General features: G+C 38.2%; 1 protein-coding gene across 1 annotated transcript in view; it reads right to left on the bottom strand.

The window, feature by feature from the left end:
- Positions 1-20,706, bottom strand: part of WDR49 (WD repeat domain 49) — a gene marked incomplete at its 3' end in the record, with an annotated part of 134,538 nt that extends 113,832 nt beyond the window's left edge. The window contains 1 exon segment of the mRNA XM_082839275.1: positions 20,468-20,706. Coding sequence (XP_082695401.1) covers positions 20,468-20,635 — 168 coding nt within the window. The 5' untranslated portion in view covers positions 20,636-20,706.
- Positions 20,707-21,757: the final 1,051 nt, after the last annotated feature.

Below are 21,757 nucleotides of genomic sequence, written 5' to 3'. Positions count from 1 at the left end.
CACGCTGTATGATTCCAACAACATGACATTCTGGAAAACGCAAAATTATGGAGACAGTAAAAAGATCAGTGGTTGCCAGGGATTAGAGAAGTGGAGGACGATGACTAGGCAGAGCACAGAGAATTTTCAGGGCAGTGAAGCTACTCTGTATGGAACCACATTAACGCATACATGTCGTGATACATTCGTCCAAACCCATAGAACGTACAACACCAAGAGTGAACCTTAATGCAAACTGTGGACTTTGGGTGAGTATGATGTGTCAAAGTAGATTTATGAGTTGTAACAAGTGTACTACTCTGGTGGGGATGCGGATAATGGGGGAGGGTATGCATGTTTCAGGGTAAGGGGTATATGTGTAACCTCTGTACATTCCCCTTAATTTTGTTATGAACCTAAAACTGCTCTAAAAATATAAAGTCTTAATAAGAACGGTTAACTGAGATACCACGTGTGTGAGAACTAAGTAATCAAGTGTTTAACAGAAGTTAGTCTAAGCTTTTAATTAATTAAATTAACTTTCTGAGAAATAATTGGTATTTAGCCGTTTGAACTACTCAGAAGTCCATCATTCTTAACTTTGTTAAATTATTTTTAGACTAAAAAGTTTAGATGATGGAAATTTTTCAGTGACCCAGATTTTGAGTACGGAAAGAAACCTGATCTTAACAACACTCCATTTGAGCCCAAACTGCAAACTGTTCCTGAAAGCGAAGTCAAGTTGATCTTGTATTTTAAACTATTATGTAATGACATCAATCAGCCTCTCAAATCTATATCATTATCCCTTTAACAAAAAGCATTTTAAAGCCAAACCTTATTTTCTTCCTGTAAGTTTGTAATTTATTTTTATTTCTACGAACAAGAAACTGTCTGACAAATACCAAGACAACTTCTTTTTTTACATTCTAGAATATGGAATGGCAAATAGACCATAAACAAAGAAGAAAATAAATTTTCTTCCCCAAAGTAACATATATAATCAACTTTATAATTTTCTGCACATGGATAATGCCAATATGCACCAGGGGAAAATTTGAGAAATACTTCCAATTTATGAAATGTGACAGAGAAGCACAATTGTATGACATACTTGGCAATTCTATTACTAATTGTTCACTCACTAGCTTTTTTTGCTTTTAGTTTTAAAATAAAACCATGGTTTTACCATGAAAATCCTTCATTCTAAATAAATATGCACCAGGGAAGTCCCACATTAAACAATTTTATTCAAACAATATTTATTATTGTTGAAGACACATCCACGTCAAGTTAAATTCACAAGCATATATTTAGTCTAGCTAGGGAAATATTAAGAATTTATGAAATTGGATTTCATTGTAAAACATAGAGCATAAAATAATTCTCAGTCCCTTCAACTGAAAATTTAATTAGTATAGCTTTAACAAAACCTTCTTCCCATAGACAATTTGTTCTAATTTGAATGCAGGCCTTCCAAATAAAAACTACCTCATAATGTTTTAAAGTATACCCTTTCACTACTATTAGTCATGATTCTCTGTCTGGTCTTTTTGAGCAATAATTAGTACTCCTGCATCTATTAGAACTCCTTTTCTAATAAAATTGAAGAGTGAATGATCCGTTAGAAAACGTATTCTCATTCAGCTCTTCCTAAGATGATGTTAACAAATTTATTTTGCTATGTCTAGGTAACTATGAGTAAGAAAATAACCAGCTATGGCCTCTCATTGTTCTTGCAAGGAAGCTAATATACTCAGAATGTCTGGCTGATTATCTCAGCAAGCATGACTTTAGACCTTTAGAAAATCTTCCTGTCTTCCTGAATCCCTTTCAAAGAATATTCTAAAAATCATCTCCTTTTGCCTAGAAAGCATTTTCTGCAGCTACAGTCAGTTCTTGTGAGCTGTCTTTAAGAAAAAAAAAAAAAAAGCATGAACTCTGTTACATACTCTTCAGCTTTTGAGCTTTGTTAAGATTTGGATTTCACTGTAACTTATATGAAAACTGAGCACTAAGGCTACGCTCAAAATTCTGAAAATATACCCTTTCTAAGAAACTTGACAGCCCTTTTTTTCACCAAGAAGAGATCATGTACTTTCAATTAGCAATATATGAGTGTGCCAACACATTTAAAAATTATTTATTTTTGCATAAAATAATCCTTGTTTACTATAGAAAAGGCAAAATATAGATAAGCCAAAAATTAAAATCCTCCGTAACGCCAAAAGCCTACCAGACTTGTTCCTAGGCAGAAACAGAAATACCTGTGCATTACTTACCAAATGGTGTCATGATTTACATACCTCTGTGCGCTGCTTTTTCCATCATACCATGAAGCTATGCCTTGTATAATATATATTGGTCTTTAACATCATTTTAATGGCCACGGAATATTCTATGGAAAGGCATAAAAGGTATAACCCCTGTTAATAAAAACTTCAATAGTTCCCAATGCGTTCCCGTTTCATATAAACCACCCTGCAACATACATCTTTGCTTGTTTGTCCAATTATTTCCTGAGGGAAATTCCCTAGAAGCAGAATTGCTGAGTCAAAGAATTTGCACAAGTTTTTGATATATTTTGCAAAATCTTCCTCCAGAAGACTCAACAAATTTACATTTCCATTAACAAAGTATGAGACTGCCTATACCTCACCAAGCTGGGGTATTCTCATTCTTCTTAAGAGTCACCAACTGGTTTCTAAAAAATAGTTCCAGTACGGCTGAACACCGACATACTTGCTGGCAAAACAGATCAAACATTCCCAAAGCAGACACAAATCTTTCCAAATCTGCCGACTCTTAGAAATGTTGTTTATCTTTGTTTTTTCCTTGACTTTTTCCTATAGCAATATTTTATAATGAAATGAGGGGAAAAAATTTTTCTTTTTTTTCCTACTCTGTAAACATGGACTTTCCCAAGACAAGAATACAAGTCCTACTTTAAAACTACATAGAGATCACAATCCAATTTAGTCAGAAATCTGGGTATTTTCTCCTTTGTCAAAGCTGATAGTGGGTTAACATGTCACTGACCCAAGTTGCACTGCCTTTATCCATTGCTGAGTATTTACTTTCAGATTCTGAAAATTAATGTCAAATGGCAAGTTGTAAACCACTTAGAGAAGTACTTCCATCCATTGACCTATTTATTAATAAAAATATATATTGAACATGTACATCATACAAGGTATCATGAGGTAGATTTATTCATTCATTCAACAAACACTTATTAAGTGACTTCTCCATGCCAAACACTATTCTAAGCCCTCAGCACCAGCTCTGAACAAGGTAGTTGAAGTCTATGCTCTTTGAGTACTTACGTTAGAGTGGGGAGCCCAGGGATGCTGATCCCATTGAATGACACATGGCTCTAGGTTACCAAAAGTAAAAAAACCACAAGAATCACACTAATTATTGCTTTTCCTAATTTCAAACTGAATTTAGGACTTAAACATGGCAAAAACATTCCATGAACTGAAATCTTGTGTGGACCAGAAATCTTTCTTAAGTCTGAAAAAAAAAATTTTTTTTTAGGTGATTAAAATTCTGCAGTGCTTCTTTTTCTCTACATAAAAAAATAGTTTCTAATAGGATCTCAGAATCTTGTTTTCCCCAGAATCTGCTGGTTTTATCAAGTACTTAACCAAAAATAATATTTCTTCTGTCAAATATGTAGCATGATTTTTTGGTAATGCTCCATGACAGCTGGATGAAGATATACTATCTCAGTGCATCCTTCCCCCCATCTCTATAATTAAATTTAAAACTGGCATGCTGCTTCCTCACACTTCATTCCGTTGCACTTGCCTCAATTTCCCTTGGTCACAAAGTGTATTGGTTATGAATATGTATTAGAGTTTGCTGTCAAACCCTGTGAACATCTTCTGGAGAAGAAGATTAGATATGTTATTTCAAACAGATGCATCAGTTTATATCATCCCTTGCAATTTTCATTTACCAGTGAACATTCATGAGAGATTGAACAACAGAAGAGACTAGTCTGCCAGCCAAGGTTCATACTGCTATCTTTTCTTGCTTCAATGGATTTTAGTTGGTTTTAATTTTCATTTACATTATGATATCAATGATTCAAGAGCTCACCAATCTAAATGGAGTTAAATTTTTGTGACTAACAAAGACACAGGCCTTGAAACCCCCATACTGAATTTAAGGTTTAGAACTAAACTCTCGCAAACCAAAAATTCAACAGTTAGATTTCCTATCCAACTGGTAAATTAGAATTGAATGGCAGCTGCAGGATAAAAAGTCAATAAATCTTTCTCTTTTAAATAAAGATCATATTCCCTGAGAAGCGTAAGTGTCATAATATTTTTCTCTAAGTCTATGGAAGTCTTTAATTTTCTGCTATGGACCTAAACCATGTTTATCACTATCATCTGTTTTGCCTAAGCTTAAAAAGTTGTTGGGATGAGCCTGACCAGTGGAATGGTATAGCCAAGAGACATTTGAGCTTCATTGATCTTCATTTGAAAATATCCTTACAGTAGGATAAACATATACTGTTTTTAAAAACAATTGCTCTCTCTTCACTGGAAACCACAGACGGAGTCAAAGAATTGCACACATCCATGAACTTCAGGCATGTTAGAGCTGGAAGAAAGTTAGAGAGTCTACACCAAACCCTTCATTTAAAAGGAAGAAACTGAGGCCCAGAGAATTAAAAAAAACTTCTCTGAGGTCACATAGCTCACTGTTGGCAGAAATAGGCTTAGAACCTAGGATTTCCAATTCCTAACCACTTTCATCATGTCACAAATATGTTGACTTCAACAAAATCTGATTCTCTCTAGGATAGCACATTCATCAAAAAAACAGAAAAGTATGAGGTTGGAATGTGTATACCCAAATGGTCTCATGCAATTTTGCTAAAATCTATTTACTTAGAACCCTAAAGCTTTCTGTTGGTCTACTTAAAATTTACATATGAACTCTGAATCAATAGAGTAAGCAGGAAGTGACTAAACAGTCAGAAAGATTCCAACCCAGGTTCCAAAGGAAAATTTTTTAAACCAAATTATCAGCTCCTTCCTGCTCTTCGTATCCTCCTCAAACTAGAAATCCAACACTTCAACCAATCTCTGGCCATTATACTCATTCCTTTTCTCTGTCACACTTCCATCCCAGGTGTCTAGCGAAACACTAGCCCTGGAAAAGCATCTTCTCCATGCCTACATCCAGGCTGCTGAACAAATATCACAGAAATGGGCAGAATGGTGTCACAGTAATAAAATGCATGATCTCCAACCTCAAAAGGTCCCTCCTATGCTACTAGGAATGCTTCCATGTTTCCTGGCTGAACTCTTACCCTTATTTTCACTTTCTTCAAACACCTACTTGATCATTTCCCTGTCCATTCCTATAAGAGAAGTCTGAATACTAATTCACAGCAATGAAGAAGGAAAATAGAGAGGAAGAGGAAGAGGGGTAGGGGACATCAAGCAGATGGGAACTTCCTCAGTTTTCTGCACGCACATAGAGACTGACCTGCATCGGTAGCCATTTCCTTCCTTCCTTCCCGTGGTAACAGAAATCCTCCTGTTTCCTTCCCCCACCACCTCAGTGAACTCTCTTCTCTTGCTCTCTATTGACTCCTTTTCATAAGCATTTCAACATAATCAAATTACTTGAACTGTTAAAAATCTTCTCTGACATTCCCATCTGCTTTCAGCTACTGGCCCACCTTCTCCTTTCAAACAACCATCTCAAAGGAATCACGTTCACACACTGTCTCAATTTCCTCTCCTCCAATTTACTCAACCTTTGCAATCCAGCTTCTTCCCCTTTACCTCCACTGAAATGGTTCTTACCAAGAAGATTAAAAACCATTAACTAAATCTTTTAGTGGATTCTTTCCAGTTCTTATAAGGTGAAAAATGTACCAAGTTAATATTTGATGCCAAAATATCTTTGTTTGAGAAAATTTCTTGAGACTTCTATTTAGTTAGAAAGTGAAACCTGAGGCCCATGAAAGACATCGATCAAGAAAGCAAAAGGTTCAAGCTGCTCTAAAGGAGAGAAGAAGAATTTGGTATTTGTTTTTGTTGTTTGTTTAAGCAGACGGGAAGAGAATAGTGTCAGAAAGGGCAGGTGGACAGGATGGGAGACAACAAGAGAGCAGACGGTGACGTGGCAATAAAGGGCCATTGAGAAAATCCCGTAGGCAACATAGCCATTGATAAAATATAGATATGAATACTTGTTAGTTTTTCATGAACCTCCCTCCATGTGGCTTCAAGCCACTAAGATATAGCCCCCCCCCCCCCACACACACATATACACACCCTTAATCTCCTCCTCAGCTCTTCTGATGAAGAATTTGGCCTCCCATGCACCTACAGTCACCTAATCTATGACATAGGAGGCAAGAATATACAATGGAGAAAAGACAGTCTCTTCAATAAGTGGTGCTGGGAAAACTGGACAGCTACTTGTAAAAGAATGAAATTAGAACACTCCCTAACACCATACACAAAAATAAACTCAAAATGGATTAAAGACCTAAATGTAAGGCCAGACACTATAAAACTCTTAGAGGAAAACATAGGCAGAACACTCTTTGACATAAATCACAGCAAGACCTTTTTTGACCCACCTCCTAGAATAATGAAAACAAAAACAAAAATAAACAAATGGGACCTAATGAAACTTCAAAGCTTTTGCACTGCAAAGGAAACCGTAAATAAGATGAAAAGACAGCACTCAGAATGGGAGAAAATATTTGCAAATGAAGCAACTGACAAGGGACTAATCTCCAAATATACAAACAGCTCATGCAGCTCAACATCAAAAAAACAAACAACCCCATCAAAAAATGGGCAGAAGACCTAAATAGACATTTCTCCAAAGAAGACAATACAGATGGCCAAGAGGCACGTGAAAAGATACTCAATATCACTAATTATTAGAGAAATGCAAATCAAAACTACAATGAGGTATCACCTCACACCAGTCAGAATGGTCATCATCAAAAAATCTACAAACAATAAATGCTGGAAAGGGTATGGAGAAAAGGGAACCCTCCTACACTGTTGGTGGGAATGTAAATTGATACAGCCACTATGGAAAACAGTATGGAAGTTCCTTAACAAACTAAAAATAGAACTACCATACGACCCAGCAATCCCACTACTGGGCATATACCCGGAGAAAACCATAATTCAAAAAGATACACGCACCCCAATGTTCAGCGCAGCACTATTTACAATAGCCAGGACATGCAAGCAACCTAAATGTCCATCAACAGAGGAATGGATAAAGAAGATGTGGCACATATATACAACGGAATATTACTCAGCCATAAGAAGGAATGAAATAGTGCCATTTGTAGAGACGTGGATAGAACTAGAGACTGTCATACAGAGTGAAGTAAGTCAGAAAGAGAAAAACAAGTATTGTATAATATCACTTACACGTGTAGTCTAGAAAAATGGTGCAGATGACTTATTGGCAGCAAAGCAGAAATAGAGACATAGATGTAGAGAACAAACATATGGATACCAAGGGGGGGAAGGCGGGGGTGGGATGAACTGGGAGATTGGGATTGACATATATACACTATTGATACTGTGTATAAAATAGATAACTAATGAGAACCTATTGTATAGCACAGGGAACTCTATTCAGTGCTCTGTGGTGACCTAAATGGGAAGGAAATCCAAAAAGGAGGGGATATACGTTTACATATAGCTGATTCACTTTGCTGTACAGAAGAAACTAACACAACATTGTAAAGCAACTTACTCCAATAAAAAAAAAATTTTTTTTAAACTCATCAAACTGAAAAAAAAAGAATTTGGCCTTTATGACAGGCTGCTTTGGGGGTTTTTCCTTCCCCAGAACTTTACAGTAGTCTAATCATACCACATCAATGGTGGGAGAAGCTCCAGTATTTTTTCTGGCAGCATTTACCAGTGTCTGTTCACTGACCAAAGTCCACAGTTGTTTAAGGTTGACTGTTAATGCAGAAGCTCTGCCAGAAAGCAAGGAAGTGATAAAAGATTGATGGAAACATGTAAAAAGGATGCAGGAGCTGGCTTGAAGGGGCTCACACTGTCCAAACTTCGGCAATTTCAGTATCAGAAAGAATAATGATGGTAATAGATAGTAATGCATTGAATAGAATAAATGAATCCACAAGTCTGTAGTAACACCCAAGATACAGACAGACAGACAGACAGACAAACAGACAATAGAAGGAAGAGAGAAAAGGGAGTGAGAAAGAGGAAGCTTCTTTATTACAGAGGAATGCTACATTGAGAATAAACAAGGATCAAAAGAATTTAAAAGTCACCATTTTCCAAGCCTATGTAGTCATTGTTTCAAGCAAAGATCATCAATTAATGCTTAAACTAATGGGTGAAAGATATTGAAGAATACTATAACACAATATCATAGTACCACGCCACAGGTACCTTTAAAAGGTAGAACTCTAGTGGACCCACTTTATCAAGCAATCCAACTTATAGCATCACCAGTAATGAGACAAACTGACATGCTGTGCCTCTGGTGTCATTCAAGAGGTGGACATAACATTTCTTACGTAGTATCCTTTCCAAAAATGGTGAACCTAAATCTAACAGTGAAGAATCAATAAGAAAATCCAGATTGTGAGATGTTCTAGACATCTGACATGACCCTTCAAAAATATCTATGTCATGATAGATGAGAAAAAGTAAGAGAATGCTTCTAGATTAAAGGAAACTAAAGGAAATGTGTGATCCTGGAAAGGATCTATAATTAAAAAAAAAAAAACATGAAAGACATTACCAGGGCAAACAGGGATATTTTAATACACACATTTTTATTAGGTAATATATGATGTTAAATTTCCTGGGTAAGATAATTTCATAGTTGTTATTTAGAAGAAGACCCTTGTTCCTAGGAGATATATTTTGAGTTAATTGGGGCAAACTATCATCATGCCTGAAATAACTTTTAAATGACTGAGGTAAAACCGTGTGCCATGTTCTGAATATTCGTGTCGCTCCAAAATTAACAAGTTGAAACCTTAATGCCCCGTGTGATGATATTAGGAGGTGGGACCATTGGGAAGTGATAGGTTATGAAGATGGAGCCCTTATAGATGGAATTAGTGCTCTTATAAAAGAGACCTCAGAGAGCTCCCTAGCCCCTTCCACCATGTGAAGACACAACAAGAAGTCTACAGCCTGGGGCTGTAGTGGGCCCTCACCCACCCAAGCTGGTACCCTGATCTCAGACTCCCAGCCTCCAGAACTGTGAGAAATAAGTTTCTGTTGTTTATAAGCTACCCAGGAAGCAAAATATTAACAATTGCTGAATCTGGGTGGAGGGTATATATTCACTGCACTTGTCTTTCCATTTTCAAATTTCTGTAGGTTTGATATTTTTCAAAATAAAAAGTTCAAGGAGAAAAAAAACAATACTCATTTCTCTTCCTGTGTTCCCCAACTCAATGTATGTTACCGCCTTAATACACTCAATTGATCAACGAGTTCTGCGCACCATCACTCCCGCATCTCTCCACTAACCTCTGCTGTGCAGGCAGGCCATTGTACCAGCCCTTTAGTGGCCTCTCCGCCTCCTTTCGGTCCTGCTCCCACCTCCACCCCCCCGAACCATTTCAAAAACTACAGCCTTAGTGATCATTTCCAAAATGTCAATCCCATCATGTCATTCCCATGATTAAAACATGTCAGGGGCTCCGTACAGTCCTCCAATATCTGCCTCTTTATTTATATGTGTGTGTGTGTGTGTGTGTGTGTGTGTATCACTTCTTCTTTATCCATTCATCTATTGATGTAGGTTGCTTCCACATATTGACTATTATAAATAATGCTGAAATGAACCTAAGGGTGCATACATTTTTTTTCAATTTTATTTTATTTATTTTTTATACAACAGGTCCTTACTAGCTATCTATTTCATACATATTAGTGTATATATGTCAATCCCAATCTCCCAATTCATCCCACCACCACCACCACCACCACCACCCACTTCCCCCCTTGGTGTCCATACATTTGTTCTCTACATCTGTGTCTCTATTTCTGCCTTGCAAACCTGTTCATCTGTACCATTTTTCTAGATTCCACATACATGCGTTTATATACGATATTTGTTTTTCTCTTTCTGACTTACTTCACTCTGTATGACAGTCTCTAGGTCCACCCACGTCTCTACAAATGACCCAATTTCGTTCCTTTTTATGGCTGAGTAATACTCCATTGTATATATGTACCACATCTTCTTTATCTGTCCGTCTCTTTGTCCATCTCTTTAACACAGCTCTCTAAGGCCCTCTAGATGGTTCTGGCTTGATGCTCCAGCCTTATCTTTCCTTCCTTTCCCCTTTGCAGATGAGTTTTCTGACTTCTTCAAAAAGCATCATACTGCTTCTGCTCAAGCAAACTTTGTACTTCCCATCCTCTTTCTAGAAAACTACTCTCCCAAGCCCCATTTACCTGCCTGAGTGATGCCCTTCTTTCAGATGGCAGCCTGGATGTTTCTTTCTCCAGGAAGCCTCCCCGGAGTCCCCTCCCCAATGTGAGCTATGTGCTCCCCCAACATTGCTCTCTCCTCAGAGCACTGAGTGATTACACAATAACTCCAAGTTTATTTGTCAATATAGCTCTCCGTGAGGGAAGGTCTGGGTCTAGGCAGTTTTCAACTTCCAAAGGGTTAACATTCAATAAATATCTGTTGTAAGAATCAGTAAATGAATGAATGTATTGTTAATATTCTCATCTATATTGTAGAAGTGGTGCTTATCTGTTTTACCAATAATAGCCAGGTTGGGGAGGGGGTCAGAGTAGTGAACAATGGTCAAGTTATAGAATCATACTGTGTAAAATAATGTTGGAAGATGAGAAATAAATTTGAGTAAAGTTTAGCATTGTTCACTAAGAGAAAAGAGACAAAAATGGAAATCAGACCACTTTGGGTGATGTTCTGGTTTTGCCAACAACTCAAATGGACAAATCCCTTCATTTGGATTTTTGTTTCCTCACCTGAGAAATAAAGGCAACAATGCCTCTCTATAGTCTCTCTCTTAATGCTAAAGTTCAATGAAAGGAAGGGGATGGAGAAAACTACTTCATAGAGAGACAAAGTATGTATAAAAGGTGCTGCTTTTAAATTCAGCATCATTAGACCATACATTTAGAAAATAGTAGCACCGAGTCTTTAGGCTATTAAGATATACTGACACTTTAATAACATTCACCTTTGCATTGAATTATGGTATAGATAAGGAGTCCACAAAGCCATTTGCCATACCTTACCCTGCTACAAGCACAGTTCTATTTTTCCATAATTGAGACCTTGACACACAAGGTCTCAATTATGGAAAATACACACATTTTTCATTTTAGAATATGATTATGCACTGTTCTGCAATTTTCTTTTTTTCACTGAACAGTAAATCTTGGCAATCTTATGTCTTCCTTATTCTTTTTAATAGCTGAGTAGTAGAAGTATACCATAATTAATTTATCCATTAATTTATTGATGAATATTTGGGGTGTTTTAAATACTCCATTTTATTGACAATATTACAATGAATATTTTTATACAAATTTTATTTCTGTACCTGTCATAATTTATTTAGGATAGCTTGTAGAATTGGAATTGCTGGTTCAAAAAGTATGCATTTGATACATTTTACATTTGATATATTCCAGAAAATTGCCTACCAAAAAAGCCTTCACAATTTACAATCTTAGTAATAGTGTTCATTTCCCTGATTCTTCGCCAACAGTAAACATTATTGATCTTTTTAATCTTTGCCAAGTTGATGAATGAAAAAGGATGTCTTCTGTTTTGATTAAAGTTTCAAATCCAATTCCTAGTGAGTTGGATTATATTTTCACATGATTAGCAGCTATTTATGTGGCACTCTTCCTTGAATGCACAAAATAAAATATGTAATATATATTATATGTAAAATACACTGTATGTAAAATAAAGCTACATGTGATATGTGTACATGCATATATGGGTAGAAATGAATGAAAAATACACTAGAAGTATGCAACATTAAGAGTAGTTATCCAGGGTACTGTAGTTGCTAAGGGTAAGCCATGGTAAGAGGAGACTTTCATGTGTAACTTTGATTTTGTACAATGAAAATAATGTATTCCTTCTTTTTCTTTTAATAATAAAAGAACTCTGGGCTTCCCTGGTGGCGCAGTGGTTGAGAATCCGCCTGCCAATGCAGGGGACACGGGTTCGTGCCCCGGTCCGGGAAGATCCCACATGCCGCGGAGCGGCTGGGCCCGTGAGCCATGGCCGCTGAGCCTGCGCGTCCGGAGCCTGTGCTCCGCAACGGAAGAGGCCACAACAGTGAGAGGCCCGCGTACCGCAAAAAAAAATAATAATAATAAAAGAACACTTAAATAAATAGGAATCATAAAAATTGTATATGACTGACTGCACCCCTTTTTTCTGTTTGTTTCTCCTCCCTCAACTTCCAGGAAATAAACCTGCTTCTTTATTTATGGTATGGACTCCAGTTGTTTCTCTACCCCCTTGAAGGATTCCTCTAAGATCCTGTCTTAGACACTCTGCTCCTTCCTCAAGATAATCTCATTTGCATCCAGGGTCGCCACGCTCTGGGGTCTCACACCGATTTCTCTCTGCCAGCCTGATCCTTCTACATGGCTCTACTTGTACTTAATCAGAGCATCTGCAATTAGAGAAAGAAAAGAACACACAGGAGCTATGAAGAGAGAAAACAGGAACAGGATAAGGTGCTAACCCAGCCTGGGTAGTGAGAGAAGACTTTCTGGGATGGTGATATTTAAACATGAAGTATGAGTGAGGAGTTGCCTGGAGATTGGGGGGAGGGAAGCGGGAATATTCCAACATGAGGCACCAGCATTTGATAGGTCCTAAAACAGGAATACTGTTAAAGCATTCAAGTAACTAAAATACCACCAGCATGAACAATTTGGGTAATGTGCCAGTGTCAGATAATTTTGTGACTGACTTGTTGGAACCATAAATCCAGACTGAATACCGGTGGCGATGGGAGGGGGCCTTGAAGGAGGAGGTAAGGATTCCCTTGGAAGAAATAGATGTTCCCATTCTTTACAGCCCTAGGAAAGCGGAGAGATAGGTCTTAGACTAAAGTAAAGGAAAATATTTTCTGGTATCTCTGGGGCCAATAATCAGTTTGGCCTCCAGGCTCTAACGAATGAGCAGTCTGGTATATTTCCAGGGGGATTAAGGCGCTGAAAGTAGCCGCTTGGCCATATAAATGTGGCCAGAAGTGAGGAAGGGGAACAAGTTAGAAGGATACCAAGAGAAAGGTCTGACACAGCCTTATCTAATAGGACTTTCTGTGATGAAGAAAATCTTCTGTTATCTGCACTGTCCGATGTGATGCCTACAAGCTACATGAGCCTCCTGAATACTCTCGATGTGGCCGGTGCTTGTGAGTAACTGAATTTTTTATTTTATTAAATTCTAACTTTATTTCATTTTAACTTAAATAGCCACATGTGGCCCATGGCCACCATATTGGACAGATCTGGAGGAAGACCAGTGTGACAACCTGGCCTCAGGGGTGTTGAGAGAATTAGGGAGGGAGAACATGGGAGGCGATGGAGTAGAGGAAAACCGTGTCCCTGGAAGTCCTCAGCAGAGAATGCTGGCGCCCAGAGAATCAATATCTCACAAGATGCTTATCCATAACATGGTGGTAAGACGTGAGGAGGGAAGAAAAGACCCAAGGGATTCGTGTCTGAGCAAGCGTGAGGCAGAGCTTCAGGCAAAGGTCAGAAATCAACAAGAGACAATTCAGAGGATTCCTATTTCTAGCAACAAAGTTGGTGGGGTCTCGTCTCATCATTGGGTGTGCTATACTTGTCAACACAGGACAAACGTGAAATCAAAATGGCACAAATTATAGTTCTCCAGTTGTCTTTCTTCATGCTGCTTTTTTTTTTTTTTTTTTTTTGGTACGCGGGCCTCTCACTGCTGTGGCCTCTCCCGTTGCGGAGCACAGGCTCCGGACGCGCAGGCTCAGCGGCCATGGCTCACGGGCCCAGCCGCTCCGCGGCATGTGGGATCCTCCCGGACCGGGCCACGAACCCGTGTCCCCTGCATCGGCAGGCGGACTCTCAACCTCTGCGCCACCAGGGAAGCCCCATGTTCCTTTTTTAATTTTCAGGAAATTACAAAGGTAGGCTGTGCCCTAGGTCTAAAGGTCTGGCTAAGTTGATATACTACAAATGAATAGCAATAGGCATCTTTGCTTTCTTTCTTTCTCCTTTATGACCAGTTTCTTGGTTGCCTTCTCTGCTTCAGTCCTGGCCAAAGCTTAAGGTTAAAATATCTGTCCCCCAATAGCACTCTTCACCACCCTCTCTCCAAGATTAATTTTTATAAGCACCTGTTATGAAAGCACACAGAGAAATTAGAAAAGGCATGAAGCCGTTAGAACTTGTCACAAAATTTAGCACAAAGGCAGCAGTGTTCAGGAAGACCGATTTTTCATATGTGTTGACAAAGAACTTCACTTGCTTGTGCTTTGGTGATGGCATCGTTTGTTAACCTCACCCATGAATTCTAGCAACTCGGACAAAACCACCAGAGAATTCCTCTGTCGTTTCCAGTTGTGCCAGCTGCAGGGCTGTTGGATTTGTCTTCACGCTATTACCTTAGTGCTGAGGAGGGGTGCCTGCAGGGTTCACTGATTTTCTACTGCCATCCAAAATAGGTTTTTTGGATTCCACTAAGGGAGTTGGGGCGAGAAATGCTCTGCCCTGCTGCCTTTGTTCGGCAGGTGATGGATTGACTGAGATTGCTGAATGTACTCTGCACTATGGAATAAAGTTATAGATTAAGCTTTACCTGTTTACTTTCTCTCAAGCCTCCATTGAATGCCTTTAGAAAGGAAAAAATAATAATAAAAAAGCAATGAGTTATTCCTATCTTTCCCTTTTATTCTTCCACCCTTCTCTGCATTGATTTTATTGTAGGAAGTGTTGATTATTTGCTGATTGTGCATTAATTCCAAGTTACCAAGGCACAGTGCCTGTGTGCTACTAACTTGACATGCTCATTTTATTAATGAAGTCCTTATCCTATTGGATTCCTATTCCTTAGAGCAAATCTCAAAGGGAGACTGCCTGGTGGCCAGTGGTAGCCATGCCATACAATGGGCTGGGAAATTGGCAATCTACCACAGAACCCTGGCTCTGCCCCATGGGACAACTCAATTAAATATCTTTGAGCTTTATTCTCCTTATGTGTAAATGGGAAATAAAAATATCTGCCCTGCCTACATTTCAGGCTGGTGAGAGGATCAAATAACACGATACCTACAGAAGTGTTTTATAAAATCTTACTGAACTTCAAAGATATTAAATTTTTATTCATCATTTTTACCTCCACTGATTTCTAGAAGGAATTTTAGTTCAGTTACAATAGAAGGTACATAGGCAGTTGGGCCATTAAAGCAAAGATAAAAGAGCAAGGATCATATAATGAAAACAGAAGATAATTGTTCCAGAAAAATCTATGTTAAGAATAGTTGTATCAGTTGAACTCTGAATTTAGCTTTGAACTTCCTGGCAGCTAAGGCGAAACACAAAACACCATTAGGCACACGACTTTCCTTAATCTATGAGATAAGTATGCTGGTTTATTAGGAGAGATGGAAATTTTCCTACCATTCACTCTAAGGATTGTGGGTGAGACTGTTTTCTGGGCACACACCTGCCTACACTTTCCAGATGGCCTTGCAATTGGGACGGGAACCTGGCCCACAAAACCTTTCCCCATGTGCTCCTTCATGCTCTTTCCCCATGACTAGCTTGACATATGGCCATTGTGGAAGGAGGAAGATGGAAGGAGCCTGGGGACAAGAATCCCTACTTGGAGCTGCCTGCCTATTAGAAATATCTGCTCTCTATATGAGCAAGAAATAAGTCTTTATCATGAATGTGCTAGTATATATTTTACACAGTTTGCACACCCTATAAAAATAAAGATTTTCTAATTTTGGAACTTTATTGGATTCCATAATATACAGTTTTTAACTATCAGTCTTACCTTAAAAATATATTTTTTAAATGATCTTCATGGGCTGTCTCATATTTTGACAGAGGCAAACAAAATCTAACAGTTCTGAGGAAAGGGAATGAAACAAAGATGGGTGATCTTATTTATGTGTTTGGAATGGTGATGTCTGGGGTAGAAAAGAAAGAAGCAAGAGGTAAGAATAGTTCTGGAACATGAGCCATAGCCAGGAAGGCCTGTCCATTTGGGTAACTTAATAGTGAAGATACAGTGAGCAATGAGAAGGCGGGTCCCTAATAAACTGGGAGAATCCTGACAGTTCGGAAAGAAGGATAAATAATGGAAAGGTGGGAATCTGATTGTCTGTATATTTTTTTTCAATCTCATAGCCTTTTAATAGATTAGCCCCACCTCACTTTAAAAATACAGACCAACACTGTCACCACCAAGCGGGTTCCTCATTTCTCCTTCTCATCCCTGGAAGAGGTAAGGATGGAAGGGGTGGGGCAGGAGGTCTTGGTTTATTTTTGGGGGGGTTAATACGATTTATTTAATTGTAACTGTATGTAATTAAATTTTTTGTAACAGTTACTGTCTGTATTCCCTTAGAGTCTAGCCTGCCCAGCAGGCTTTGTCCTGTTGGTACAAGGAAGCGTTGTTCATAGGCCCTACTGTAGACAGGAATCTTGGGAATTTTATAAAGACAATCAAGCATGAAGATATCATACATTCTGTGGATTTAATCATTTATTATACCTTAAGCACAATTTTCAGACCTGCAAAAGTGCCTTCTGAATTTCTCTGGTCTTTTAGATTGTCAGCACAAGTGTGTTGTGTTTAGATTCCATTCAGCTCCCCAAGACAAGTTTGTTCAGAGAACCTTCCCCTAACATCTCTGGGGACTTCCTGTTAGGATTTTTATTCTTCCTTTCTCACACTGAACTGTCCTGGCCCTTCCTACTTTAAGCAAAAATAGTTCACCTCTTACATGCGGTTTAGGAGATTTCATTTCAAGCTATTTAACCTAAAGATTTAGTAGGACTTCGGCAAACAGCAGCATGGAGTAGACAGGGTAGGGCCAGGCCATGGCTCTGGGCCAGAAAGAATGTACCAGGAGGTGATACAGACACAGTTGCTGACAGAGGCAGGTCAGGACCCAGTCCAGTGAGTCCAGCAGTATAGGCAAACTAGATACAGGCCAAATAGGCAACAAGGCTTCCAAGATCAAAGAGCAGACTGTCCTGACATGAAGTGGTCAACAATGGAGAAATAAAGAAAAGAAATATTCAGGAACCTACATAGCCACAGTCTTGGAAGAAAGTCAGTATACATCAAGTCTCAATACGGCTTTTCCAAAATTCCATTTCCCTTGGACCATAATTTCTATTGCTCAGAATTCCTATAAAATTAGCAAATCACAGCCATCCTTCCTCACACAGTAACTGACTTCTGAAGTATCTAAGAAAATGTAAAATATGTTTGACATTAAAACAATATGAATATCCAGAGACCACATCATTTCTCTAAGCGTTACGAGTGCTACAGGAAAGTTTAAGTAACAAGCATTTTACAATGCTATGAATAATACAAGTTTCATTCCCTGCGAGCTGATATATGACTTTTTGGGCACCATCACTTGAAAGAAAAAGAAATCCACAAGTTACTTTTCTAGTACTTCTATCCAGATAACTTCTTTGTTCTAAAGAAGAGGATCAAGACATCACTTAAAATCTTCCACATGCTAATAGAATATGAAGACATGGAAAGATGATGCTTTTGTACTCTTCTATGTGAATTTGTGTCTTTGCAACACATTGCTTCCATTTCCTACCCCAATTAAAAGGAATGTAAAAGCATAGTTGTGAGTGTTATTCAAAGCTTAGTTTTTTTTTAGGAAATGCATGAGTTAAAATTAAGAGAATGTTAAAGACCATATTGTTCAACCGCTACTCACTGAACATATAATACCTATGTTAATTGAGCACTTTTTCTGTGTCAAGCACTCTTTCGGATAATACCCCATTTAATCCTCACAACAACCCTATTATTCGCACGTTAGAAACAAAGGAAACTGAGGCTCAGAGAGATTAAGCAATTTGCACAAAGTCTCATTGTCGGTGGCAAAACTGGGACTCAAATCCAAGAAGTCTGACCCCTGACTCTTATACACTAAGTGATTCTGACTCATATACCATCATGCAATAAACATAAGCATTACTCACTTCATTCCTAAATGTTACTACTAAGATTTATATGGTAGGTAATATCTCATTTGGAAACATATGTGAAACATTGACTACAGGAAGACTCAGCTTCCCATTTTTCAATAAAGCATTGCTACTGCTATTTAAGGACATGGACTTTACCTACTGTCTGAAAACTCTTCAGCCCCAAATAAGCAATCTGGGTACAAAAAACAAAATAGGAGATGAAAGGATCCAGTGCCAGAATCGTGGCATTCCAAGAGCATGTCTTTAGTGACTGGACTACAAATCACTGACTTTGGGGTTCTGTGTTGCAGGACAGCCCCTGAGGGCAATTTTTCTTTTCACAACAATCTACACCTGTGGCCTGTGGGCCCAACGCTCATGGCAGATGGAAGAGAGTCCACAGAAATCATCTAGTATATGATTCTTCTCTAGGTGTCCATGCTGTGTGTGGAAACCATGTTGTCTCAAGGGCCTAACTTTTATTCCCGGTTGTACATTTGCCATTGGATCGTTCCATTCTGTCTGTTGAATCTGGTAAAAATCGATGGACTTCATTTTTTCTTGAAGTATGCCTGCAAAGCTCAATTTTTTTTTTAAATTACATTTTTAAAAAAGATTGTAATTAGATTGTCTAGGTTCATGCAAGCCCTGAACAGCAATTTCTTTCTCCCTTTTGGTCCATCAGTGGTACCTGCTGTTCCAACTGGTTAATTTCAAAATAAGTGATCCAGCCTTTGAAACATTTAAAGTTAAAAATCTATATATCTTGAGATCCAATTTTCCTATTTCACTTGGGTTCACTCCAGACTAATTGGTAATTTGAAAAGAACACCCACCCCTAACCTTTTATAGCAGTTTCACTTTCTAACACATTGACTTTATACAGTTGACCCTCCTAATAGACCCTAGCGTTCAACTTTGTGTTCTTAACACCAGAAAAAAACTGCCACATTTCTGTTCATTCCAGAGTCAAAGCTGTCCTAGTCTGCTGTTACGTTTTTCTGAATGTCCTCAAGCTGTCAAAATGTTTGCTATGTCTATCAAACTATGCCAGATTCATTTGGGGCATTGGACATGAGCATCACTAAAATCTTCAGACAAATGGGTTTGGATGAACTGCAAATACATGAAGATTAAAATGAGAAAAGTGTAGGGCAGAGCATGTCTTTGCTACTAAATATGATAGTCTATTAAAAAGAAATGATTGATACTATTGGGACATTCTCAACACAGGTAAAATTTAACTTGTTATACAAAACAGGGTATAGTAGAGTATTTCAGTGGTTAGCAACTCTTTTTTTTTTAGATAGGTAAAGATTAAAATTTGTGCCAACTACAGACCAATATAACGGTGAGATTTCATCATGCTTTATTAATTTCAAGGTGGTATTCCCAAACATTGTATGTCTGTTTCAAATTAATATGACACTCTCAAGCACCCCAGAGGACATTCTGAAGCCCTGAGATCATATTTTAGCAACTGTAATGCAGCAGGAAGGATGGAGGCTCCTGTCTACCTAAATTCCACAGCACGGAAGAGCACTTCTTCCTATCAGCATGAGAAGCTAAGAATCATTTTGATATATGCTGTTCATTAGGCATAGCTGCAGAATTCAAAATTAAGATAGAGAGAAGGAACTTATTCATTTACAGTTAAAATTCCTATGGTAATTAAAATTTTTTAAATTTTGTTTTCATTGGCATTGCTCCAATATTTGCAAAAAGAGTGGCAGACTGGTCCCTCCCATGGGATCTGGGACAATAAAGTACCACAATCTGCTCTGAAAAGGAGCTGCGTCGCTGGGGTGAGGCAGGGGAGAATGTTTGCACACCGGGAAGTGGCTATTTGCATTTCCAGAGGGATACTTCCATGTTACCTGCAAGGACAGTTATTATTGGGAGTCACCCTAGAGATCTGGCTTCCCCCTGTCACCGTCGTAACTTTCTGTTTTCCAAAACTATGTTGATCTCTAAGAAAAAAATTTGTCCAAGAATTCATTTTCCTTCCTGGATGGTAATGATATTCAACAGCAGCAATTTCATACTAAATAATATTATTTGTCCCGAAGAACTGAGGGATAAAGTTACTCTGGTGTTAAATCCAGGTCTGACCAATTCTTTTCAGTTCCCTGTTTTAACCATTAAGCATATTTAAAAAAAAAAAAAACTTTTAAGAGAAAATCTGTTTCATCCTGGTCTCCTTCATGAGCAACTCAAAGTCTCCAGGAAATAAGATTAACACTTACCTCAAAGGCTCTTTGTATTTGGACAAAGTCGCCCAGGCTGAGTTGGTTTTCAAGCAGGGCTATGCAGGCATCTTCCTCTGCAGTTTCACCTTGTGAAATTCTCTCTGGGTTCTCTGGCCCGGGCTGCGATCCTTTGTTCAACTCAAGGGTAGCATTCTGGCAACTCATAATGGCTTTACCTCTTTTTAACAGCCGTCATTTTAAGAGCCGTCAACTCTCTAAGTATTTTTCTTTTTCTTTTTCTTTTCCTTCAACAGGTGACTTTGAAAAGAAACAACTTAGCAATCGAATTCCAGAATCAAAGTACATTTCAAGGTACTCAATTAGGAGGCAAAAAGTTCAAGCCCAGAGGTAGGGAATGAAAGCTCCCAACCCCCACACTTTCTTAATTCCGCAGTTTATTTTCAAAACCCACTGTTGAATTGTTTTAAAACATCCCCTCCTTATACTCTGTTTAACCTGGCTTGACTTTAAAAAGTATAAAAGCTTCCCCTGTGTTTATAGCAACTGACACAGAATGCAACATCTAATACTCATTTTAAATGCATTAGAAAAGCAATTTCTCAAAATCTCTTTGGCTAACCTTGCTTCTATTCACATGTTGTGGTTTTAAAGTCCATTTTCTTGTGTGGAGGCCTGAGGTAACACAGCTGCAAGGTTTCCGCCCCAGTGAAGCGCTTGCCTCTGAAGGCCACCTTCCCAGCAATGTGGCCTTGTTTGTTTCATCCCTCCCTGCTGCCTTTGTGTGCTTCCTGGCAACCAACATAAAGCCCTTCACCTCCCCAACTAATGAATGACCTGAAGGTTGGAATATACAATGTAAACATTGCGGCTTTTTTAAAGGACAATTCAGCGCACTCATTTTTTATTAAATTTCAGCCCTGCATTATTTAATGACAACTTTTATAAATACATTTTCTATGAAGCATGTTATGTATTATGAAACAAGATGATTAGCCAAAGAAAAGAGCAATGAATTTAGGAATGTTACATTTTCCATATAAAAAAATGTTTCATTCTTATTTAATAAGAATCCATTCCTATATTCTCTTTGTCTTAGTTTCTATGTATATAAAATGGGGATGGTTTAGCATAGGCTTCCAATTCATTGAAAGTACGTGGTGGGGGGGAACACAGCATAACATAATATGATAAACCTTATGATAAAACTTACAGTACCATCACTGGTTCAGCTAATATTAATGAAAAGGAAAAAGGAGAAAGTTAATATTTTGTTTTAGTATTTACCATATGCCAGGCACTACACTAAGCACTTTGTAATTCCTTATC

The sequence above is a fragment of the Leucopleurus acutus genome (assembly GCF_964270905.1).
Source record: "Leucopleurus acutus genome assembly, chromosome: 5".
NCBI lineage: Eukaryota > Metazoa > Chordata > Mammalia > Artiodactyla > Delphinidae > Leucopleurus > Leucopleurus acutus.
The sequence above is the reverse complement of the archived record's forward strand: the minus strand, read 5'-3'. Positions and strand labels throughout refer to the sequence as shown.